The 26,134-nt window shown below is 35.6% G+C and overlaps 1 protein-coding gene across 14 annotated transcripts in view; it reads left to right on the top strand.

Moving 5' to 3' along the window:
* The window catches only part of NIPBL (NIPBL cohesin loading factor), a 140,231-nt gene that overhangs the window by 113,313 nt on the left and 784 nt on the right, over positions 1–26,134 (top strand). For 11 of the 14 annotated variants that reach the window (XM_085529880.1, XM_085529882.1, XM_015848466.3 and 8 more), the window contains 27 exons: positions 639–777; positions 988–1,070; positions 1,703–1,835; positions 2,658–2,801; positions 4,422–4,511; positions 4,756–4,970; positions 5,087–5,189; positions 6,064–6,162; positions 6,262–6,408; positions 7,356–7,490; positions 8,677–8,775; positions 10,290–10,343; positions 11,393–11,501; positions 12,104–12,240; positions 13,732–13,872; positions 14,717–14,810; positions 14,904–15,058; positions 15,330–15,420; positions 18,406–18,579; positions 19,145–19,335; positions 20,100–20,207; positions 21,606–21,806; positions 22,183–22,329; positions 23,694–23,989; positions 24,297–24,471; positions 25,082–25,267; positions 25,859–26,134. The exon at positions 25,859–26,134 is cut by the window's right edge and continues 784 nt beyond it. In XM_085529880.1, coding sequence (XP_085386006.1) covers positions 639–777; positions 988–1,070; positions 1,703–1,835; positions 2,658–2,801; positions 4,422–4,511; positions 4,756–4,970; positions 5,087–5,189; positions 6,064–6,162; positions 6,262–6,408; positions 7,356–7,490; positions 8,677–8,775; positions 10,290–10,343; positions 11,393–11,501; positions 12,104–12,240; positions 13,732–13,872; positions 14,717–14,810; positions 14,904–15,058; positions 15,330–15,420; positions 18,406–18,579; positions 19,145–19,335; positions 20,100–20,207; positions 21,606–21,806; positions 22,183–22,329; positions 23,694–23,989; positions 24,297–24,471; positions 25,082–25,267; positions 25,859–26,134 — 3,922 coding nt within the window. Of the gene's footprint in view, positions 1–638; positions 778–987; positions 1,071–1,702; positions 1,836–2,657; positions 2,802–4,421; positions 4,512–4,755; positions 4,971–5,086; positions 5,190–6,063; positions 6,163–6,261; positions 6,409–7,355; positions 7,491–8,676; positions 8,776–10,289; positions 10,344–11,392; positions 11,502–12,103; positions 12,241–13,731; positions 13,873–14,716; positions 14,811–14,903; positions 15,059–15,329; positions 15,421–18,405; positions 18,580–19,144; positions 19,336–20,099; positions 20,208–21,605; positions 21,807–22,182; positions 22,330–23,693; positions 23,990–24,296; positions 24,472–25,081; positions 25,337–25,858 lie in introns of those variants that run through there. The other 3 variants (XM_015848469.3, XM_085529879.1, XR_014939728.1) reach the window with 3 other exon arrangements.

The raw sequence follows: 26,134 nt of genomic DNA, 5'->3' as shown, positions 1-26,134 counted from the left end.
TAGATGAACACTATAACATTTGTCAGGTTAAATCACTCAGAAGGGAAGAAGTGTGAGGTGGACTGTATTCACATTGGTCATATAAACATAAAGACACAATTGAATTTTTAAGTTTATAGTTTGTTATGCTATCTGAGATAAGTACAGTGGTTCTAACTCTGTAGAAGTCAACACAGCCCATGGTCGCTATTTCCTCTTATTTAGGAGTTTCACATATTCTGCTTATATTAAATAATACAGAGGTAGTGAATTATAGCTACAGTCTGATGTGTTGATTTTTTTTTTTTAATACTTTACTGGAAATTGATATTCTTGTGTATTATGCACAATAAACTTATTAGAATGCAGCTCTTTGATTTTGTATATATTTCTGTAGATTTTTTATTACAGAGCTTTACAGATATATTCTGATAGTCATTTCTGCTGTTTCAGCTCCTCTCTCTTACTTGAGAATAGTGCTAGACCCGATCTTTCACTCTTTCTAATGACTGTCTCCCATCTTTCTAATGTCTAGTTAAATTTCTAGTATACAGATTTTGATTGGTGGTGAAAAATTTAAAAAATCTTAAATTTGTTTATGAACAAAAAAATAGTTTTGTTTTATTTTAGTGTTAATGCTTTGCTTTTCATATTAACAGGTTGAATAGCAGTGACACAGATGGAGAGCCTATGTATATTCAGATGGTAACAGCACTAGTTCTGCAGCTTATACAATGTGTAGTGCACTTACCATCAGCGGAAAAAGATTCTAATTCAGATGAAGAATTGAACAAAAAAGTAAGGAAGTTATTTTCAAAGAACTCCATGATTTTATTTGGTTCAGGAATAACTGTGTCTTCATGGATATTATATTCTGTGATGGTGGTCCAGTAATTAGGCAGTGTAATTTTGTCTGCAGTAATAATTTGATAGATGAAAAATGCTGACTTGACAATAATGTTTCTGTCTATGCTAAAGTGCTGAACTAATAAATCTTCTTATTTTTAGGTGGATCAAGATGTGCTTATTACCAACTCATATGAAACAGCAATGAGAACAGCACAAAATTTTCTTTCTATTTTTCTTAAGAAGTAAGTACTTTTATTTTCTTTAGTCTACTGATGAAACCAACTCCAAATGAAAACTTGTACCTTGGGATAAACCTAATTACTTATCAATGCTAAATATCTACTACTGAAGTTACTTACAACTAACTTACTTACAAAAAAAAAAAAAATTAAAAAAAATAAGTGCATAAAATAAACACAGGTAAGAATGTCTGATATTTCTGTAGGATCTCTATCAGCAGTCTGTTACTCATCTGAAGCCCAAAAGTGAATAAATAGAAGTGGTGAAACCAGATGTAGGAAACCTAAAATCTTTTTTACTTACAGAATCTCAGAATTCTAAGTTTTGGAGGAGATCACTGGAAGTCATCCAGTCCAATCTCCCTCCAAAAGGATGCTCTCTAGACTAGGTTGACAGGAAAGTTTTGAAAACCTCCAGAGGAGACTTTAGAAGTCTCCAGACAGCTTCTTCTTAATCCTTGACTTCTAAAATGTTCTGTAATTCTGCTAATATTACTGTGGGTTGTTTCTTTTTTTTTCCTTTTAGAATCATACTAAACTTCTTCTACTGGTTAATGATGGGATTACATTTACATCAGGAGAAAAGCTAAGGTGATTCTAAAATTTGCTTACATAATGCATTTTCTTTTAAACAGATGTGGTAGTAAACAAGGAGAAGAAGATTACAGGCCTCTGTTTGAGAACTTTATTCAAGATCTTCTTTCCACAGTCAATAAACCAGAATGGCCAGCTGCAGAGTTGCTGCTTAGCTTATTAGGAAGGTTATTGGTAAGTTGCTTTTGACTATGAGGACTTATTTACTTCATTTCCAGTTACTTACAGGAATGCTTTCTGATAGTTGGTGCATGTAGAACATTCAAGGATTTTCTTTTATTGCTATAGATAATAAAATTTAGGTCAGATAATCATTGATACACAACTTCAGAAGAGTCGTAGGTATACTGTTGCTCATGGAATCATAGAACCACTAAGGCTGGAAAAGACCTCCAAAGGTCATCCAGTCTGACTGTTTACCTATCACCGATACTTCCCAGTAAACTACATCCTTTCACACTACTCCAAACCTTTATTCAGTTATCCTATCCATCATTCCTTCAAACAGCTTCTAGCTACCTTCTGCCAGCCTTCTGTTGAACCCAGATAGTCCTGAAGTTTCCGAAAGGAAAGCCAAAAACTGCTGTATAACTAGCTGCATCTGATGACTGTTTCTGTCATCTGTGCTCACAACTGATTTGAACTGGGTTTTTTTGAAAAATATGTTGTGGTCCTGTTCCTAGTACAATGTAACTTTCATTATACTTGTGTGAATAATGAGGGAGGTGTTTTATGGTGATTTAGAAGCTATTGAAAAGGATATCTGCTCCAGGTTGTTTTTTGGAAGTACAACGTTTAAAAAATTCTAACAGTTCTTATTTTTAGAGAGAGGCAATAAGGAAAAAACTAATACAAAATGAGTTGTGTGTATCTGTGGTGTGATAATAAGAGACATAATCGAGGGTGCAAGTTAGGTATAATTTATAATGAGGTTGCACGGAATACCATGAGAAGAATCGCAGCTGCATAAATTATTATTTAATCTGCTTTTCTTAGGTTCATCAGTTCAGTAATAAATCAACAGAAATGGCTTTAAGAGTTGCATCACTTGACTATCTTGGAACTGTAGCTGCAAGACTGAGGAAAGATGCAGTCACTAGCAAAATGGATCAAGGATCTATAGCTAGAATCCTCAAACAGGTATGTGAGAAGTCCCGTGCCAGTTGGAATGAGCTGGGTTGTTATATATATCTGTTCAGATGTTTGAAATCCATGGGGATTTGTTTAACGTCACAACAACGAACAGAAAACTGAGGAAAAAAAGTTCATCAAAAAACTGGCATGTGGAGAATCAGTTTTTGTGATTGTTCAGGAATCTGAACACAATGTGTTTGGTTTATAAGAATTGTGGGTTTTTTAGATCATCGTGCCTTTCTTGCATCAGATCCCTGTGAAGTTGTTAATTACAGAAGTAAAGCATACTTTATTATTATAATACAGAGGAAATAATGGAGCTACTGCAGCAGCTGAATTCTATTTTAAGTGGCATTTAAACTGTCACAGAATCACAGAATGTCAGGGATTGGAAGGGACCTTGAAAGATCATCCAGTCCAATCCCCCTGCTAGAGCAGGAACACCTAGACCAGGCCACACTGGAATGTGTTCAGGTGGGTTTTGATTGTCTCCAAGAAAGGAGACCCCACAACCTCTCTGGGCAGCCTGCTCCAGTGTCCTGTTTCTATGGAAGAGGTTTTCTCTCATGTTTATGTGGAACCTCCTGTGTTCCAGCTTGCATTTATTGCTCCTTATGCTATCATTGAATGTCACTGAGAGGAGCCTGACATTCACCCTTTACATATTTACAAACATTAATGAGGTCATCCTTCAGTGTCCTTCAAGCTAAAGAGACCCAGCTCCCTCAGCGTTTCCATTACCTGGATATTCCACAATGACTGATGAATGCATATGACTGTTTACAGTAGTTTGGACTCTTCACCCATATAATTAGATCTTTGGGAAAATCTATTATCTTTTGATGTTTTTAAATAGTAGATACTTTTATTTGAAACGTGTCAGTTTGACAAGTTGATTTGAACACTTGTTGATGCTTTTCATTAGCATATCTCCTATGCCTTGATCTTGTGAACTGGTAACTGCCTTTTCCCACTTGCTGATGTTTGCAAGCTATATTATGTGTTGCAGTTGTGATAGAATTCTCAATCTCTGCTTTTCATGCTGAATTTAAGATACTTTAAGTTGTGAGATTTATTGCTGAGGATGAAAAATGTTTTATAACTGAAGAAGTGTAAGAAATCATAGTTTTATTATCAAGATTGAATATAATTTGTTGCAGACTTTGATATTGTTGTTTTTTATTATTACCTGTGTTTTCATATTTCTTTTTATTTGACTTTTTGCTTTTTATCCCTTGTTCACCTGAGATGTCACTGTTCTGTTTCTGTGTTTTATTGTTGGTGATGACTTATAAAGGTTAAACCTCGTGTCAATCTACCCTGTATGATTTCAGGTTTTTTTCTCAGTGAGATGGAGTCTAAGCATGAGATCACAAAATGAGGATTAATCAGATCCGTCAGTCTGTTTTAAAAACAGTCCTATGCTGCTTTTAATCCTTTTTAGACAATGACTTCACAAAGTTTGAATTAGTTTGGATGCAGTTTACAGGTTGTTCCTTAAAAAACTGTTTGGCAATTGTGAAAACAATGAACCTCATTATATTTTATTGATGGATGTGCAAGTTGTCAGATAATTACTACTGCTGAGTGATGTTCTGTTTCATAGCTGACTTTCTCTTCTGACAGGCTTCAGGAGGAGAAGATGATATTCAACAGCTACAGAAGGCTTTGTTGGATTATCTGGATGAGAACACTGAAACTGATGCATCATTAGTGGTAAATTTCAGTTTTCTGATGTTGAGTATATATAAAATTAACTTCAATAACATATCTACTGAATAAAATGACCTTTGGTCATGCATATTAGTGCTTCGGTTCAATTGTCACCCTGAAGTCTATTGTTGATTGTCTTTCCCAAAACACAGTTGATGCATTAGACTCAGTCTTTGAATGAACCTGTTAATTTCCTTCTTCCCTCTCTGTTGTTTTTGTTTCTATGTGTTCTCCTGTATCTGTCCAGTTTTCTCGGAAGTTTTATATAGCTCAGTGGTTTCGGGATACAACTATGGAGACAGAGAAGGCAATTAAATCTCAGAAGGATGAGGATTCATCTGAAGGAACTCATCATGCAAAAGATGTTGAGACCACAGGACAAATCATGCACAGAGCAGAAAGTCGCAAGAAGTTTCTTCGCAGCATCATTAAAACTACTCCATCTCAGTTCAGTACATTAAAGTAAGTTGCAGTACTGCTGGTTTCTTTATTAACCTTTATACACAAATAAATGCATTTGATGTTTTAGATTATTTTTCAGTAAGCATGTCCTAGTTATTGCATTTAATTTGTTGCAGGATTTATTCTGATACCGTGGACTATGAAGATGCATGTTTGATTGTTCGCTACTTGGCCTCTATGAGGCCGTTTGCCCAGAGCTTCGATATTTATTTAACACAGGTAAACCATGCTAGAACTCTTAGTACATTGAAACATAGCTTCTTTCTGATGCCAAACAATTTCAGAGTAGTGTGCAGTAATATCTGTTTATTGTTGAGTACAGGTAGTTATCATGCCTTGACCACATTCTTTCATATTCCGTACTGATGGCATAAGTGCTTCTTTCTCTTTTTCTTTCATGCTTGTTGTATGTCATACTGTGCATATGTTATTTTGTGTATGAATACAACAGAATCGTTATATTAGGTACACATAGTGAATCTGAGAAAGTTTCTGTCAGATGCATGTTCATTTGGTAATGCAGACCCATGAAAAGTATCGTAATATGATTTGAAAATATAAGCCAATTTATGCATTTATTTGCACGGGGGCTGATTAGTATTACTTTGGAAGTTGTTTGACCCAGTGTGATTTCTTCCCTTTTTCTGAGAGAAGAGGAATAACGTATTGTCATGGTGACATATTTGAACTTAAGTAATGGCTTAGGTTGCACTACTTTATGTTGATTTGCATACAGAGACAGTTGTAGTTACAATGTCCACGTCTAGTCTTCCTGTTTTAAGTGAAAATTGTGAAAGCTTATTAATGGCAAAACTAGAGTTTAAAGTAAAGGGATGTAGAATGAACATGTTGCCCTTGCATAAGTCCTGTTTGGACTAGTCATATGGATGTAGCAGTCCTAGCAAACAGCCATGGTAGTGCCTTGGAACAACATTTACTCACACCCATGAGAAGATATATTCAGTTTTTGGTAGACAGATATTCTTGTTTTCATTATATAGTTTGCATGTTACTCTTTTTCATTTTTTGCCTGTGTTAAGCATTGTGTATTATCTTCCTAAAGCAACTGAAGCTATTTTTGTTCTCTTGTTAGATTCTGCGTGTACTTGGTGAAAATGCAATTGCTGTTCGAACAAAAGCCATGAAGTGTTTGTCTGAGGTTGTTGCTGTAGATCCCAGTATTCTAGCCAGGGTAAAAATGAAATCTCCATTTTGCATATACATAAGATCTGTCACACTTAAAAGAAATCCTTATTTCTTATTGTGGATTTGTTTAATCTGTTCTTTTTAGCCGGATATGCAGCGAGGTGTTCACGGACGGTTAATGGATAACTCCACCAGTGTACGGGAAGCAGCTGTGGAGCTGCTTGGCCGATTTGTGCTCTGTCGTCCTCAGCTTGCTGAGCAGTATTATGACATGCTGATCGAAAGAATATTGGTATGGTGACTTTAGATATTCATGATTAAATGACATTGGGAAGCTTGTTTTCAGCAGAGTTTGTATGTTTAATGATTTAGAATTATGATCCCGAAAAGTAAATTATAACTTATTGTTTTAAATGAGGAGCATCATCCTGGTACATGCAACTTTGTGAAATGTATCCTTGTTTCTGATGAGGCTTTTTTACTTCAGAAAATTTAATATGTGCAGAAAACTGTACTGCAGCAGAACCAGGATTTATGGGTTTAAGGAGGAATTATTCCATATCTCTGAAGACTGAGATGTGGATCACTGCAAGCCATTTGAAGGATAGTGGAAACTAGTGAAAGTCTACAGCACAGTAATCTAAAGTTGACATCTGTAATTAAATCTAAAGAAAAAAAAAAAAAGGAAGAAAAACTGTTAATGTTTTTATAGAAAGTGCTCTCTTTTGTCTAGATGTTCAAATAAATTAGAATGTTACTTTAACTATGAGATAACATTAGCTTTTGGCATCCATGTCAGGCAAGTTTTTAGTCAAGTACAACACATTTTCTGTACAAAATGTTTGTGAGGGACTTCAGAGCTAGCTTCATATGCTTACAAGCATGAAAACATCTTGTGTATTTCAGTACTATAGTTAAAGCATCATTACATCTAGCTTTCAAGCCATAGAAATGAAATTACATGTTTACAACATCATGAGTTCTTAAAGCACAGTCTGTAGATGGAGGAATTATTTCAGCATAGTGGGCAGTCAGCCAGCCCATTAGAATTGTTGCAAATAATGTGGTAGAAGTTTATGCTGACCTTTTACATAAGTCCACTCTAAAATATTTTAACTGTTTTTTTCTAAATACATTTTGCAAGTCAAATCACTTAATGTTCAAATATTAGTTAATTTCATTCATAAATTAATTCACTTGTCTGATTTGTTTTCAAGAGTAATACTTTTCTCCTCACAGGATACTGGTATCAGCGTCAGAAAAAGAGTCATAAAGATACTTAGGGACATCTGCATTGAACAACCAACGTTTCCCAAAATTACAGAGATGTGTGTGAAAATGATCCGGAGAGTCAATGATGAAGAAGGCATTAAGGTAGAAAAAATGCATCTTCCTCAAGATGAATGTTATTTTCTAGAGTTTGCTTTGTTTGTAAATATTGTACCTAGTACTTATAACTAGTTTGCTAATAGTAACTAGCAAGTGAAACTGACATAAAAATACTTTCTGTAAAGAAAATAAGTTTTAAGACAAAATTTATTGCTTCACATTGGAACAAACCGGATAAGGAAGTTCTGCATCTAAATCATTTTGGGTATTTGCGTGTGCTTCTCTTGCATTAATTCTGAACATTAAGTGAATCACTTATTTGACCTGAAATGTTCTTTAAATGATCACATTCTACTCTTCCTGCATTGTATATGCAGAAGGACAGAAAACTAATATTAAATGATAAATCACAAACCTGATATTCATGTTTTTGTTCAACTCATCAATGTAATTTTCACAATAACCAGATAATTAGGAATGCATCTGTAGTAGTTGTGCATCAAACTTACAGTAGGATTAGAAATCTTCAACTTTACAGTCACAGCATGTATTTTTACCACTTGAGACTCATTAATGTCAAATGGCTTTCAGAAGAGGCTGTTAATCAAGATGTAGGATCCAAAGTACTAGGGGCTGAATCCAAGATTCTGCAAAAAAAGAAGGATGACCTTATTCTTTCTGCTGCTTTTCACCAACCTCAGTAAAGTGAAGCATTGTCTATTCAACATATTTTTAAGCCTCTGTGGGTCAGGAGAGGTTTTACAACTGTATAAGCAATGCAAGAATAATTTTAGCTGACTTTCATTCCATTCCACCTTTTCCATTATCAGAAAACATTGGAAGGGAACCTGCTTTGTAAATTTGACTTGGGTTGTCTCTCTACTCCACCTTATCCAACTGTGCTGGAAACTCTGAAGTAATCTTCCACTGTGCTAATTCTACTGTAGAAATCATAATCTTGTTTTCACTTATTTTTCCAAAGAATGCAAACAATTGAAGGAAATTTGTAACAGAATGTTTCTGTAGCGTTAATTCCCAGTGACCAGTTGGTACTTGTACTTGTTTAGAAGCCGCTATAACTACCAGGAGATAAGAGTCTGCTCTCCACAATTATCTTACTTACTTTGAATAATCTCTCATGAAACTGCACACGTCATGTGCAAGTCTAATGTGTGTATATATGAGAGAATAGTTACATACCAAAATAGACTTATTTTTTTCTTCCTTTCAGAAATTAGTAAATGAGACATTCCAGAAGCTGTGGTTTACTCCAACTCCACACCATGACAAAGAAGCAATGACTAGGAAAATACTGAACATCACTGATGTGGTATGTTATACAAATTTGAATTAAATTGTATGCAAAGCTTGATTATGTTTTTTGTTTCTTAGAAGCATTTTCTGTAGTCTTTTAGAATGAAAAATATATGTAATTAACCACATATCAGGTGGTTTTCACTTCATCTGAAGTTAGTTTTCTTGATAATTCTACTTTAGAGCACCTGCATGATGATGTTAATGATGAGAGTTGGTTTGTTTACATAAAAATGTGTATGTATACATATTCATTTTTGATATGTCAAGCTTTGATTTGCACAAGATGTTTTACAAAACCAAAATTTGCAATGGCCAGGAAAATATTCTGAAACTGCTTAAATTATAAGAAATATTTGCAAATGCATAAAATTGCTTCTAATCTCCGAAGACACAAAAGCATCGCATATGTGGTAGCTTCACCCTGATGGACAGATGAAGTCCACCACAGCTACTCTCACATTTCCCCACCTCATAGGAAGAGGAGGACAAAAATAGAATAAAAGAGGTCTCAAGTGTCACAGTAAGGACAGGGAGATTGCTCAACTTGGGTGAGATCAGACTCAGCATAGGGTGATTAGTGTAATTCATTGCTTGTTCCTAGCAGACCAGAGCAGTGAGGACTAAAAACATACTGAAAACACCTTCACCCCCATTGACCGTCATCTCCATCCTCCCCTTGAAGGGAACAGGAGAACAGGGAATGGCAACCCATAATTCTTCTTCTGTACCAATTCTTCATAGTAACTCTGCCCCCTTTCCTTGTGAGGTCTCACCTGTGGGATGCCATCCTTCCTGAAGTGATCCTTCCTGCAGGTGGCAGCTCTACGAGCACTGTCCCAACACAGTTCTCTATCATATCACAGTTCTCAGTGCTCTAGCACTGTTCCCCACAGATGGCAGCTCCCCCAGCCCACCTGCCTCACGGCAGGCTGCTCACTACAGGCTTCAGCTCCTACCCATGCCTGCTTCTGCAGGGGCTCTCCATGGGCTGCAACCTCCTTCAGGCCTTATCTGCTGCTGCACCGTGGTCTCCTCCATGGCTGCAGGTGGAGATCTGCTGTGTGTGGTACCCATGGGCTCCAGAGGGAGAGGCTACTCCACCATGGGCCTCTCCAGGGGCTGCAGGGGAATTCAGCTCCATGCCTGGAGCACTTCCTGCCCTAATTCTGTACTGCCCTTGGCGCCTGAAGGGCTGCTTCTATCTACATTTTCTCATTCCTTTTCCTCAGCTGCTGGTGCTGTGTAGCAGGTTTTTGCCTTAAATACAAAAAAAGGTGCAACCACTGTTACTCACTGCTTGAGTACCTTCCTGTGGCAGATTCCTTTTGGAGCAGCTGGAACTTCCTGTGATCTGTCACTGATGGAGCAGAGCTGATGGGCTCCTGCTTTTGGTAGCTTCCTCAATGGCCCCTTTGCTACCAAAAACTCATCACATACAATTCGTATATCATAGAAAATATGTGTAGTCTGTTACTGAAGTTCTTCTGGTACCTCTTTTAAATGATATATTTTCATTACTGCTTTTAGGTGGCAGCTTGTAGGGATACAGGGTATGATTGGTTTGAGCAGCTTCTTCAAAATGTGAGTATTACATTTTTAAGGTATGACACTATTGTTATAAGAATATTAACATTTTGGTACTAGAACACGCTGTAAGGAGGCTACAGGAGCAGTCCTTTAAAGTAAATTCAGTTGATGCTCTTTAAACACAACCTTTTCTTTTTTTTTCTTTTTTTTTTTTTTTCTTTTTGATTTATTGTTGCAATTTTCTTTGTCTCTGACACTTGTTTCTTTATTTCTCTATGATCTGTTTTAGAAATATTTTATATACTGTTTTTCATTTTGTGAAGTTTTAGGCTTTTTTTGTTATTTAAATTCATGTTGTCTTCAGTAATGACTAACATAATGTGAAGTCCACAGCTAAGGTACTTAATTCTGAAATGAGTATCTGATGTGATGTTGATTTTTTAAATTTATTTTTAATTGCATATAAGAGTATTTTCATAACCAATGTATTTGTTATGGCTGAGTATTAGCAGCGAGTATTTAGAGTATTGCTTATTTCTACATAATATTTCACTCATTTTTATGAGAAATGAGCATGCTTCTTCTAAATCTGCTAGCCGTGGTATCTTCCTCATCTATTTCCAAAACATTTTTAAAAGCCTTCTGTTAGTTACTGTTGGCAAGTATAAGTGGATAATTGTTTTCCTCACAATTTCATGAAGCACAAAGTTAGATTTTGTCCCAATGCAAGCATCAGCAGAGTTACTCACGTCCTTTTGATGTTGTTTTTGTTTTGTTTTGTTTGTTTTTAATTTTCTTGCATTTTGATTTTATTTCCTACTTCCTTCTAGGTTTTTCTTCATCACATAACTTTTATGGAATAGATAAAGAGATTGCTTAGTAATTCAAAATCCTTTTTTACCTGTAGTAATTATGATCCCTTGGGCAGCCTGATCTAGTGTTAAATGTAAAGCTTGGAGGCCCTGTCTGTGGCAGGAGTATTGGAGCTTGGTGGTCCTTGAGGTCCCTTCCAATCCAAGCCATTCTATGATAAAAACAGTTTGGGTACTGTGTAAGTGAATATACCCTCACTGTTAAATCATTTTCTGTTTCCTTTACTATAGCTATTGAAGTCAGAAGAGGATGCCTCATATAAACCTGTGAAGAAGGCTTGTACTCAACTTGTTGACAATTTGGTTGAGCACATCCTCAAATATGAGGAGTCTTTATCAGGTAAGTCTATTTAGAATCCATTATCTAAACTGCTTTGAATTTTATTTAAAACTCTTAAAGTGATTCTTAAATTTACTGTAATGAAAAGTTACTTCTACGGAATTACCACTAAAAGATGAGCAGTAGATTTTATTTATATAATACTTGTATAATTATTGCATGTAAGTTCTGTAGTACTTTTGAGCACTGTATAGTAATAATGCTTCACTAAATTTCCCATATATACAGAATAACAGAACTACTTCAGAAGTATTTGTTAATTCTTTTAGATCAGTAAAAGCAAAACAGATATCGAAAGCTTTCTTTGCCTTAATGTTCTGCATTTGTAATAGGAATCATTGGTGTATTGTATATAGTATTTTAAGTATTAAAATGTAATAATGTCTGTTATTGTTTTTTCACTTACTTTGTGATTGTATATTAACGAATTGTGCTTTCATTTCCAATATTCTTAGCTAAGTAGAATATGTAAGATTATTCTGCATTGAAAGATATGGAAAGATATGGCTCAAAAAATGTATTCCTATGATGTTTAAGTCATATGTTTCTAATAGATCAATTCATATATTGATCTAATATCATGTATTTTCTCATTTTTGCAGATTCTGACAATAAGGGAGTGAATTCTGGTCGCTTGGTTGCTTGTATAACCACTTTGTTCTTATTCAGCAAAATCAGGCCCCAGTTAATGGTCAAACATGCCATGACCATGCAGCCATATCTGGCGACTAAATGCAGTGTAAGTAGAGAAAGTTTGAATATCAGCCTTGGTTTTTTTTCCCACAGATAATAATCAAAGAATCTGATGACTGTTTTACATACTTGCTGGAATTGAAGATATGAAAAGAGAAATAAATAGTATTTCTATTTCATAAGCCTCATTATCTTTTGAAGATGTTAGGTTTTGCTAATCTCTGTAGCTAATAAGAGGTTGTTTTACAGTCAGATGAGATGGAAACTTATTCTGCATCTTTATGGACTGAAACCCAGCTATTTACCTGCTATGAAAGTTTCTTAAAATTGTCTTACAGCCACAGTCTTTAGTTAAGATTTAACATAAGAGTATTGAGACTAATGGTTTTGTGTGGGGGATGACATAACCTGTTTCAAATGTAGCAGAAGGAGACTGTCCTTCTCTATCCTCTTCAAAACTCTCTCCCTTCTCTAGTATCCACCTATCCAGCCCTGTTTTCTTGTGTCCCCTTATGAGACAGTTTAGTTTAGAAAAATGTGAGAGATATAATGCTAAACCACTCAGGCCAGTAGAATTGCCTGCCTCCTCTGAAAAACTATGGACCTTTCTGGCATTTTGATTAGCACAGTGGGCTTAGTGAAGGTTTTGATGAATCAGTGATTTGCCAGAAGAACCTGGGCAGATCGTGTAGCTGTGACTGAAAGAAGAGAATGGCTGAGTGACTGGCAGGTTAGCTGCCTGGTAAATGGCAGTTTTGTTATCAGATGTTCTTATAGGTGTATCTCAGCATTTTCAGCTCTGGAGTACACTGTAGGCACATCTGCTACAAACTTTTAAAGCCGCTTCTGGTTAAAGAGAGGAAAGGGATATCTGATTATTTGCTGTAACATCTCCCTATTGGATTTCATCAGTTTTTCTCTTTTAGAAGTTGAGATATGTTAAACAAAATGGCTTGATTTAGTGTATGGCAATTATCATGATTAGCATTCCTGATTTCTCAAAAAAAAACAGTTTTTATCAGGACATATATTTAATATATGCAGTGTTTTCCACAGATCTCTCAGTTATAATTTGCATGATTATTAAGCTATAATCATTTTAGTTGTAATTTTTACATTAGAGGGCACTGTTTGACTTAATTTGTTGCCCAGTGTTATGTTTCGTAGCATATGTGTCATGAAGTGTTCTGTAATCTTGTTGTAGAGCTCTAAAAAAAGAAAAAGAAAAATCAAATAGTTAAATACAATGCCATAACAAAAAACTGAGAAGTTTTTAAGGCTCCATACAGCCCAGACGAAAAATAGAGTTATGCTATTACAGCCTTTTTCCAGAGGTTCCATAATAGACAGGGATTAGCTTTCAAAATAAAAAGCAGATAGCAGAATTAAACTATTTGAATAGCCTTCTAAATCTTTACTAAATGTCTCAGACATGTTTTATGTATGTTGGAATTTTTGACAGTCAGTGTATATTAATAAAACTTGGTTTAAAATTAACAATGAGAAATGTTAAACTCTGTGAATACTGTTGTTTCAGACTCAGAATGATTTCATGGTGATCTGCAATGTTGCAAAAATCTTAGAGCTTGTAGTGCCGCTAATGGAACACCCAAGTGAGACCTTCCTTGCCACTATTGAGGAAGACCTCATGAAACTCATCATCAAATATGGCATGACAGTAAGCTTTAAATTGCTACTATCCAGTTTTTTACTCAGTTTCACAGTTTTCATTTAAAGAAAGTCCGTCTTCATCATGAAGTTGCTTATACTCGTCACATAAAAAAGAAGTTATTGGTTTGGTGGAGATTTATGTATTGCTGATATACAAAGTCTGCTCTGAAAGTAATGTTTCCTATTTTATTATGTTGGCTCACAGTGTCAGAGGTGAATGTTGGTGGAGTGGCAGTAGAGGTTGAAACCTCCCACCAATATTCCATTAGATTTTGTTGCCATGTGATAGATGGCAGCAGTGGGGCAGTCTGACAAAATATCACCTGACATGAAAGTCTGTGTAAAGTGAAGTTGAGTCATTGAATTCCTCCATGCAGAACAAATGGCAATCATTGACATTCATCCACGCTTGCTGAATGTTTATGAAAACAAAACAGTGAGTGTGAGCACTGTGAGGTACTGGATGGTGGTGCTTTTTGGGGGTGATGACAACAACAAGAAAGATGAGCCACATTCCAGATGACAATGTACAGTTGTCAAACTATGAAGTGAAGAATGTCTTGATCAGCTCATCCACACAAATTCACTAATCGTGGTGACTGCACCGAAAAATAATGTTTTGTAGCTGAGAATTTGCTCTGTTTTTGCATCTGTTCTAGTTTCCATGAAAATTAATTAGGAGGCATTGCTTTCAGTTTGACATACGCAGTTTAATGATTGAGTTTGGGCAGGTTTTCAGAGCAGCATAGAAGACTGACTGTTGGAGTGTTTGTTTTCATTGTACATAATTCCATAAGCATTTCAACTTTAAATTCTAATTCTATCATTAATTTGTTATTTCTTGTTCCTAGGTTGTTCAACATTGTGTGAGCTGCCTTGGGTCTGTTGTGAACAAGGTCACCCAGAATTACAAGTTTGTGTGGGCCTGTTTTAATAGATACTATGGTAAGTACAATCATAACGTAACTTTTTCAGTTTTGGCTACAAGTCTTAGGGATGCACACTGTCTAAACACTGTGATTAAAACTTTTACTGTAGGTGCACTTTCAAAATTAAAAAGTCAACACCAAGAAGACCCCAACAGTACAATACTTACTGCCAATAAACCAGCACTCCTTAGATCACTTTTCACTGTTGGAGCACTGTGTCGGCATTTTGATTTTGATCATGAAGATTTTAAGGGCAACAGTAAGGTAAAAATAACTTACATATTTACTGTCCAAATCTTACATGTATTGAATGCTTTACTTTTACTTGAAAACACAGTATTCCTTGCTGCTCAAAGCTGTGTTATTTTCATAATGCATACAGTAATGTTTTTTGGTTTGTAAGTATGTGGAAAGGCTATACATTAAAGCTGTGTATCTCCTTTACTTTTTGTTATTTATGGATTTTGTAAGAGATTAAAAACATCTGTTTCATCTCCAAATAGCTTTTTTTGTTTGTTTGTTTTAATTTGCTCAGGTTAACATTAAGGATAAAGTACTTGAACTGCTGATGTATTTTACAAAGCATTCAGATGAAGAAGTACAGACAAAAGCCATTATTGGCCTGGGTAAGACATGCTAATGATTTTTATTCTTCTGCAGGAGCACAACTGTTTCTGCAGTAAAAGGGAAACTTCTACAACATCAACCTTCTCTGCCTGTTTATTTGACAAATTGCTAGGCAAATGTTCTCAAAGGGATGGTAGCTGTATGCATCTGCTGCAGTGTTTTGACAGAGAACGCCTCCTGATGTGTGTCGAAGTTTTAAAAAGCAGTGGATATCTAAAGGAGCAGAGATGTTAATTTTTTCCCCGACATGGAAATGTGTGCATAGCTCTAATTCCAGTTTTTAGTCCTCAGGGCATGGTTAGGGAATAACTAGAAAAAGTGCTGGAAATGTCCTGAGCATTCTGAATGTAGTCAGGTCTTTTGCAGGAGTCAGGAGAACTCTGGCATCTTGTACCATGTGGAAGACGTTCTGTGAGATTTCACTAGCCGTTGAGATAATGCTGTAGCCCAGTTATCACTTTCTGTTTTAGGATTTTGACTGTGTTTCAGTTTTAAATAGGTGCTTTGTCTGAAGGCAGTAGTGTGTGACTTGCAGTAGTACTTTAACTGCCACCGAGTGTTCTGTGTCACATGCATCCTCTGCTCAATGACAAAAACAATACTTATGAGAGGATCTTGTTTGGGCAGATAGGCCTTGGTTTCCAGAGCAGTTCTGTTCTCATGCATGTGAGCTTGCTACAGTTAGCTGTGAGCTATAGTTTCACTATGGAAGAGAATTTGCCTCCTTATGCCATTATTTTGTTTGCTTTTTAGATGATGCTGAGAACCGAGAATTATTCTTGTTGTGATATTCTGTGAGAAACCATTTCAAACAGCTAGGTGGGGTTAATGGCTTTAGAGTAGCTTCAGATGCAAGAGTAATGCCACAGCGCTCTGGACCAGCTGAAGTTTTAAAAAGCACTTCACCAAGGAGCACAACTCTACCTGTACTTTAGTCCAATTTAATTGTCCTCCCCAGGATGCTGCACATAGGATCGAGGCCACCAGGCTAACTGCAGGCATGATTACTTTACTCACAGATGCTGACATTATTGCATTAGCCAAAAATGTCGTTAAATTCATCTGAACTGCAATCAGTTTGGGGGAAGGGGTGGAAATAGAATAGACTCTTTTTATTCTGTATCTGTAATTACCTTATTCTTCATTTTAATTAGACTTCAGACAACTGTTTTAAGTGACACATTGATCTAATCAGTGTTTGCATTCTATTTGAAGAATAGCTGTTGCATGTGTCCAGATGTGGTATACAGGACTAAGTTCCAACTTACTGTCTGTTAAGTGAGCCATTGCCAAGCCATTCAACATTTGTGTACAACAACAAGATTGAAGGGACTAACAAGCAATTTCAGTATTCATATGCAGTTAGAGTCACATGAAGATCTTGTACTTTCCTATCAGTAGTTGCTAGTGAGTCCTTTCAAGTGAAGGCACTAAGCAGGTTTAGGATTTGCTTTGGTATGTATTGCTTTTGAGGAGTAATTCTGGTTCTTTTCGCAGTGTACCTTCAAGTCAGTTTGAGGATTTAAAATTTAGTTTGAGGTTCAGCTATATTCACTACTTGATGCTCCCTCTTAACAGAATGAACATGGCAGATGTTTTATGTTTCATCCTCAACGAGAAATTGTTATACCAAACAAGATTTCTTCCCCACTTGCATAACATGTAATGTCAGCATTTCCTTGAGAATACTGGTGTTTTTATATTCCTTTGTGTTGAAGGAAGTAATGGATTATGGGCTGTTATACATGCATATGCTCATGCTTTTCTTCTTGTTTTTATTTTAAATTGACGTTAAAAATGGATAAATGGATTGGACTTGCTCAGACGTGATTAAATTATAAACATTACAATACAGATGTATAGAGTACACAGTTATGCTGTGTACTTCAGAGACCATCATTGCTGTTTTTCTTACTATTTCATCTCCACATCCTCTGCCTTCTGTCCTCTCTTTGTTTTGAGACTTAAATGAGGTCAGTCACACCAAAGTTTTGCCCTCGAGTTAGCCATTACCCATACTGCCTTCTCTGTGCACAGATCCATTTTCAAAAATCTTGCTTAATCTTCCCCTTCATTACAGCCAACTTAATACATTGCATGTTTTTATTATTATTATTTTTGATGTCAGTTTTAGTCCCATTCATATTTTTGTGTTGTCTCTTCGTTCATTCAGGGTATTAGTTTCCTGTAGTCGCTTAACGTCCACTTTTCTTTAACAGCCTTAAAAAAAAAAAAAAGTAGTTAAACGTAGTTAAAATTGACACATAGTGTTCCTATTACTGTTTTTTTTAATGAAACAGTAAAAAGTTGTCAACAGCATTTGTAAATCTACACATATAATCTATAATAGTACATACAGCTGCTAATTTATATCCAAGTTTTTATAAATTAAAGACTTCTTATACTATGAGTAACCAGTTCTTTGTGAGGGGTAAAGCTGCATCTGAAAACACCTATATAGCGTGTATCTTCCAAAAGATTTAGCACTTTAGAGTGTTTTCAAGTGTCCTTTCTAGGTATATGACTGATGATGGCAGGACGTATAAATTTTATTTTGCTCTGTTTGCTGTTATTTTCTTTTAAGTTTTTATTTTTAAATGCTTGTGATTTTTATCAGTTTTTCTACAAACAGTTATTTCTAGTTATGTTCTTCGCTTGTTCTTTAGAGAGCTTCTAATCATTTAGGTGCAGGCCACCACACTGGATGTGCTTCTGGATGTATATAACTCTTCTTTCTGCAGCTGCCCTGAGTCAGCATCCCTTACTTATAATGTACATTGCAAGTGTATTCTTTTAGCTGATAGAACTCCTTATAAGTTTTGGACGATGAAAAAACAGTTCTGTTTGGACTAGAAAAGCAATACCGTCGTAGGAATGGGAGGGCATAAATTCCATACCATTTTTTTGAAACAAGACTTAAATAATAGTAATACAATTTCTGTATTATAATAATTTGGAGTATGTCCTATTTTTTCCACCCTTAGGATTTGCATTTATACAACACCCAAGTTTAATGTTTGAACAGGAAGTAAAGACTCTGTACAACAGCATTCTTTCAGATAAGAACTGTTCAGTAAACCTAAAAATCCAGGTATTAAAAAACCTCCAGACCTACTTGCAGGAGGAGGACACACGTATGCAGCAGGCTGACAGAGACTGTAAGTGCTGAGTTCTTCTGTGCTAATTATTTCATCTGTGTAAATTCTAACTTTATTGCATATAATCACTGTATATGTGAACTGAATCGCTTAGGATTGTTATTCATCAGTAACATTGTCCATGAAGTATCCTAGAGATATTTCCAGCATTCATTATATTGCATAGGTAAATTGAGAAGTGTAGCTTATTATTAACTTTCAAGATGTATAAGTCATGGAAGCAATCCAAAATATGTAATTGTTGTGGTGATGATAGTAATACTTTCCATCAAAATCTTATCTGAGGTTAATCTGCAGGTACAAAATGAGAAATAATAAGGGATGTTTAAAATGAAAAGTGTTTACTAAGGAACAAGAATTTAATTAAGCTCGCATCTCTAGTTAACTATCTTGAAGACCATTTACCATCCAACTGTTACACTATTCACGAGATCATAAAACCCATTCTAAGACAGCTGAAATGTTTGTGTAAATAGTAAAACTTAATTATCAGTGGGTGTCAATGAATGGCAAAGTATATTGTTATACTGTAGTGAGAGTGCTGTTTATTTTATCCTTTCTACAGGGAAAAAAGTAGCAAAACAGGAAGACCTGAAAGAAATGGGTGATATTTCCTCAGGGATGAGTAGTTCCATCATGCAGCTGTATCTCAAACAGGTCCTTGAGGCTTTCTTTCATACCCAGTCCAATGTACGCCACTTTGCTCTAAATGTCATTGCACTGACGTTAAACCAGGGTCTCATCCATCCTGTTCAGGTATGGTAGGCTTTTCTGACAGGGAGAATGGGGTTGTTGTTATTAGAGGTTTATACACTTGCTAGGTGAATATCCAGTGTTCTTCTATCTGTGTTACAGTAATTTCTTATTATAGCAAAGGTGCTTTATAGAAACATACTTTAAATGTGTGTTAGCTGGTTAGACACTGAGATTCTGAATGTTGCTTTTTCCTGTCTTTGTATCAAGATGTAATGTCTAGCCAGTGACTAAAGAGCACATACAAACTGACACTGGATCATGTAACTTTTCTACTACTAATTTCAGATGCATGCCAGGTCTTTTACTTTCTTTTACTCTTTGCACTGGAAACTGGCAGTTTGCCTTTACATCAGTATCCATATCCTCCAGTGTCCAAACTGTCTTCAGTTGTAATCACCATTATTCTTATAATGCTTTTATTTATATTACTTTTATTGATATTACTTTTATTGATATTACTTTTATTTATATTGTTTTTAACACTGCAGCCATCATGCATATTCAGTCAGAAATGGTATGAGGTTTTTTTAAATGACATTTTTTAGAGTTTGAGGAAAAACATAACCTGAAATCTTGTACAACTTACACCATTATTTTTAATGCTGGTCTTTCTTGTATATTGCACTCTGCTTGCAAAAAGTAGTGTGGAGGTTAAGTTGCAGAAAGCTTCCTATTCTAGTTTCTACTGAATAAAAGAACAGTATAATGGAAGAACAAAGAGTGAGAAAGAGGAGACCAAATAATAATTTCATTTGTCTTTCAAGTGTGTGCCATACTTAATTGCTATGGGCACAGATCCAGAGCCCTCTATGCGAAACAAAGCTGACCAGCAGTTGGTGGAAATAGACAAAAAGTATGCCGGTTTCATTCACGTAAGTAATTCTAATGCAAAGTTTTTCACGTTACCATTTGTTGGTGATTTAGCTTGGATGTGCCACAGCTGCAGAAGAAGAGTATAAACTAAGAGTCAATATAAGCAATTATAAAGAAGATCCCAACTCTTTCCCCTGCTTGAAGATTTCTGTTCCTAAAAACAGGAAATATGTTGTAGAATATAACCATATGAAGCATCAGTTTAAATTTAAAATATCTGTTAGGTTCACAATATTTTCTGCACTGGATAGTACATAAGACTATTTCATTTATAAAAGGTAAGGACAGCTGTTTCATTATGTTTAACAGTAACTTACCTGATTCCGTATAATAAGGAGCAGAACACCTTGCTCAAAGAATAGGTCCTTTGAGTAGTACATGTTTGAATTTTTAGAGCATCGCAACTTTAATGAAATGTAATCTGATCACGGGCAGCATAGGAAGGTATTTGGAACCAGTAGATCTTCCTAAGGAAAAATCTGAGGGCTGAGTCTGAGGACTTGCAGAGTTGTGGCACAGTGTCATTAGTTCTGGTTGAGATGTGAAGCACAGTTGCAGAACTTTTACCCCATTGCAGATGATTCCATTCTTGGTTCAAGATTTGTACTGCTTTAGCAAAGTTCCAAAATCTGCCTGTGTTTCCATTGAGACTGAAACATCATACTGTTATGGTGTCCAAACATACACATAGTGCAGTAGGTGAAGGCCAACTGTGAGGTTTTCTCTGTAGGCAGTTCTGATATAAGACAATATATACATGAGGAGATAATCATGCTGAAGTGAAGAAAAGTGATTATGAGGAGAGTTGGATCTGCAGCCTACCTAAAGATTCAGTTTGTTCTGAAAATAGAGTAGTAGCCTTGAAATAAGTGAAATCAGATGAAAATTCTATTATATATGCAAAAAACAATGTCATTTTCTGATTGTTAATTTCCATTAATATGGGCTCAGTATTGGTTTCACTACAGTTGGCATAACGATACGTATTTTGTAAAATACTCTATGGATGTATGAACATTTACCTGTTCTTGAAAGCAGTTTAAACTGGAATATGACACTGCAGTTGGTAAGCAGATTAGCTATAAATGTCTTACATAGGTAAGTGGTGAAAGCATTTTGCAAGGCATTTTGATCTTCACCACAAATTCTGTTACAACCTGTTTTGCAGCTCAAGAGAAGCTCAAGAGCTCAAGAGTATCATAACATAAAACATTTGAAAGCTAAAATTCAGATGAACAGCTGCTTAAAAGGAAATAAGCTTTAAAAAAAAAAAAAGCTAGTGGTTTCTATTCACAGGCATTTGTTTAAAATTTTCCATGGCAAGAATTATATTATTTCACGTTTCAGTTTTACTCCTTGAAAGCACTTTAAATAAAATGAATACTTTCTCGTTTCAGATGAAAGCAGTGGCTGGTATGAAGATGTCTTACCAGGTACAACAAGCAATCAATACCTGCCCAAAGGATCCTGTAAGAGGCTTTAGACACGATGAATCGTCCAGTGCTTTGTGTTCACACCTGTACTCTATGATCCGGGGGAACCGTCAACACAGACGAGCATTTCTAATTTCTTTGCTCAATCTCTTTGATGATACTGCAGTAAGCATCGAGTTTCCTTCCAAAAAGAAATTTGTTATAGCATTGCAAGATGAAATTCTTCCACAATGTATTTCTATGACATAATTATTGATAATTCATTTCCCTAGTATGTTTTCTTTTACGATGTAGTATGAGGTATTTACCTGGGTAACAGAATTCTGTGTCCTTCTATATCTTTCTACATCCCAGTTTGGATTGTTTAGAAATAATGTATGTTCATCTTAACATATGTTCTTTAAAGTGGGATGGAAAGTATCTAGAATAAAATCTGTGATCATTCTTTTTGCTCTAGGCTGTTAGGAGCACAGTGCAAGTGTATGAGTCTAATGTATTTGTATATGTATTTATATGTACATTTTATTTATTTATTTTCCAGAAAACAGAGGTGAATATGCTCTTGTACATAGCAGACAATCTAGCCTGTTTTCCTTATCAAACACAGGAAGAGCCACTGTTTATAATGCATCATATAGACATTACACTATCAGTTTCTGGTAGCAACCTACTACAGTCATTTAAAGAGGTATGTGCCTTTAAATTTGATATATTTATTGCAATGGCAACATAAACTTTTCTGTAATTTCATCAGTTTTTGTTGAGTGTAGTATGATTATGATGATATGGACCAGCTTTATAGCTTTATAACCATTAGTTTATAAATAAACAACCCCTTTCTGTTCTGGCCTGGATCTGGAAAGTGCTAATTAAGAACTTTCCTTACATTGCTGCTTATGTTATTCAGAAAAATGATGATTTCTGAGATATTAATATTAAATACCTGTAATTTTGTAGTGTTTCTGAGAAATAAGAAGCTATGTGGATCACTGTTAAGTGCTGATTTATTGTGGTTGTTGTAATAATATCCATGTTTGCTGTTTGATTTGCTTCATTGTCAAGTAACTGATGTTATTTTTATGTGTTTCACCTGAGAAACTATGCCATTTACCACAAGAAAAGAGTGTGCAAAATTTAGTTGCATAAGGTGGCAGATAGAAACCTTGGTCATGGTATAGAATCTGTTGTAACTGAATACAGAACACTGTAAGCAAAAGACCTCTGTTTCTCAAATACTTAAGAACCTTATTTCCCTGGGCAGCTTTAAAGCTGTTAGGTCCAAGCTGTTAGGAAGCAAAGCCATTTCAAGATTTTCCAATGTGACTGTTAAGTCAGCTGATGCCTGGGAATGATGCTGTTTTGAATACAACCCTACAAAAACTGCTTTTTAATCTGCTACAATCTGGAGTACATTCCTTAGATGGAGCACCAGTGTGTAACATCACTGTAGCACAGTGAGGATGAGATAGCATGGGGACATGGTGCTATGAAAAGTCAGAGTAGGTGTGTAGTAATAATGCAAGTGTGAAACTGTAGTTCTACAATTAGCAGAACTGATTTCTAGTAGCTCTGTGTATTACTGCTTGGAGTTTCTTTGCCCAACAGTATAATTAATATCATAGAATTTTAACAGAAGCAAGAATTAAAAGCTGGGACTGCTCTTTTTAACCTTAAGTGCATGTGGAAATATACGTAACGCCCAAAAAAGATATCCAGGTGGCAGAGAAAAAAAAAAGCCTTATAATTACTCTTTTATTTTATTCTACCTTCTAATACATTTTTCTGGCACTACTAACACTGCTTTTTTTAAACTGCTTCATTTATGTCTGTTGCACCCACCTTTACATCAGCTTTTCTGTGGCAGAGTCCAGGGGACATTTGAGTATCTTCTTGCCATAAGTAATTTTAATCTTTGGATGTATGAGTTAATAGTATTGTTCAGGGAATTCGTGCTGATCTCAGCCAATGATGATTTTGTAAAGATCTTTCAGAAATGTGTGCAATGCTACTTTGCCCTAATTGTGGATTGTGTGTTAATTCTCTGTTTCACAGTCTATGGTGAAAGACAAAAAAAAGGAAAGAAAGCCTTCATCAGATGAGGAGACCGAGAGTGACAGTAATAGCGGCAGTGATAGCGAAAGTGAAGAGGAAGCTTCTAAGCCTCGGAGGTTACGAAAACGAGTAGATTCTGATTCAGATTCTGATGAAGAAAATGATATAAATGCTGTGATGAAATGTTTACCAGAAAATTCAGCTCCTTTAATCGAATTTGCAAATGTGTCTCAAGGCATATTATTACTTTTGATGCTGAAACAGCATTTAAAGAACCTTTGTGGATTCTCTGATAGGTAAGGATACTTAGATAGCCTCGTGATTTTTTGGTAAGGATTAAGTCTGAACATTTCTTAATAAACTGATTGTAACTCAGTTGAATCAACAGATTTGTATAAGGGAAAAAGCATTGAGTGTAACAAATCAATGCAATGAAGCAGAAGTGTTTGCTTAGAAAAAGCAATGATTTCATTTCTTGTCAGGATGTCTGTTGTGTATGAAGTGATGCAAATATATCTGCATACGCTGGAAATTTTAGGAGCCTTTCTTTGAAATTTTTTGAAATGTCTGCAAAAGCTTTTCTCTCTTGTTTTCATTAAACAGTAAAATTCAGAAATATTCTCCATCTGAGTCTGCAAAAGTTTATGATAAAGCGATAAACAGGAAGACAGGAGTGCATTTCCATCCAAAACAAACTCTGGATTTTCTGCGGAGTGATATGGCTAGTTCCAAGATCACTGAAGAAGTGAAGAGGAGTATAGTAAAACAATACTTAGATGTAAGTAACGTTGCACAGCAAGACATCTAAATCTCTTCTAAACCAGCTAACACACAATATAACACAATACAAGGTTGAAAGAAGATGCTGTTGGATTGGGTAAACATTTCGAATTTCAAGATGTTGTTTTCTTGGTAATCTTATGCAATAATGTGATAGCACGACTTCCTTTCAGGATGCTTAGCTGTATTATTTTTCATAGTCTCTTAATAAATTTAAACAAAGTAAACAATAATTTTAACTAAACAATATTAATCTTTACAAAGTATTATCTAATTTTTCTTCTTTTCAACCCTGATCACTTCCACCAGAGGGTGACAGCATAGATCCAGAACATTTATCTTTTCTTTTTCTTTTTGGCAGTTCTTTAAAATATTAACTAGAGAAAACTTGGAAATTATGGAAACGCAGGAAGAAAACTTTAGATGTCCAGTGCGAAATGAGAGGACAGAAAAAGTGTTTAGAGGAGAACACAGGAGCTGATCAAGTTCGAAGCTGCCTTTTGTTTTACTGTGTTCTTATGTTTCCATTTGGTTTTATTTGATGTAGCATCTTATAAATTCGTATTTTAGAAGTTACAGCATAGACTAATCTGTGTGGTCTCTTTCAGTTCAAGCTCCTTATGGAACATTTGGATCCTGATGAAGAAGAAGAAGATGGGGAGGTGTCAGCTAGCACAAATGCTCGGAACAAAGCAATTACCTCGCTGCTTGGAGGAGGCAGCCCTAAAAACAATGCAGCTGAGACAGAGGACGATGAAAGTGATGGGGAGGATAGAGGAGGAGGCACTTCAGGGGTGAGGCGGAGGAGGAGTCAACGTATTTCGCAGCGTATTACGTAAAATGATTTTTATGTGCTTATAAATGTCAGTCTATTATATTAAATGTACACCAAGTAATGTAATCCACATGAAAGAAAGCATTTTGTAGATAGAGATTCTCTACTTAACCGTTTATACAACTTTTGTAGAAAGTTTAACAGAAAAGACAATAAAAAAAAAAACACAAAAAAAAACACAAAAAAAAAAAACCAACTAGAAAATGAGATTTATCCAGTATAAAAAGTTATTAATTTTCCTTTGGAATGTACTGTGTGTTATCCTTTTTATTGTTGCCAAGTTTTTATGTAGCTTTATGATTCATGTGTATATATAATTTTATATATCATTAAGAGATAAAAGACACGGGTACAAATTAAGAGTATGTGGTTTTACAAGGATATGTTAACCCCTTGGCGCTGGCGGTCGCGGTGCGTCTCATTGCCGGCAATGGAATGTGTGCCGGGAAATCCCAACTCCCGGCGTCAAGGGATTAAAAGCAATAAAAGCAATAATTTCACTAAAGTTCTTTTGTGTAACACATGGTCTTTTTTCCCCCCAATGTTTTAGTCATTGAGAAGGTCAAAACGAAATTCAGACTCTACGGAGTTGGCTTCACAGATGAATGAAAGTGTTGATGTCATGGATGTCATCGCTATTTGCTGTCCAAAGTACAAAGATCGACCACAAATTGCAAGAGTAGTACAGAAAACCAGCAATGGCTTCAGTGTTCAGTGGATGGCAGGCTCCTACAGTGGCTCCTGGACTGAGGCTAAGCGCCGTGATGGCCGCAAACTGGTGCCTTGGGTAGACACTATTAAAGAGTCAGACATTATTTACAAAAAA

This window comes from Coturnix japonica, chromosome Z (assembly GCF_054131305.1).
Source record: "Coturnix japonica strain WE chromosome Z, WE-NBRP24, whole genome shotgun sequence".
NCBI classification, from domain to species: Eukaryota; Metazoa; Chordata; class Aves; order Galliformes; family Phasianidae; genus Coturnix; species Coturnix japonica.
Note: the sequence above shows the minus strand (reverse complement) of the source record. Positions and strands in the feature narration are given on the sequence as shown.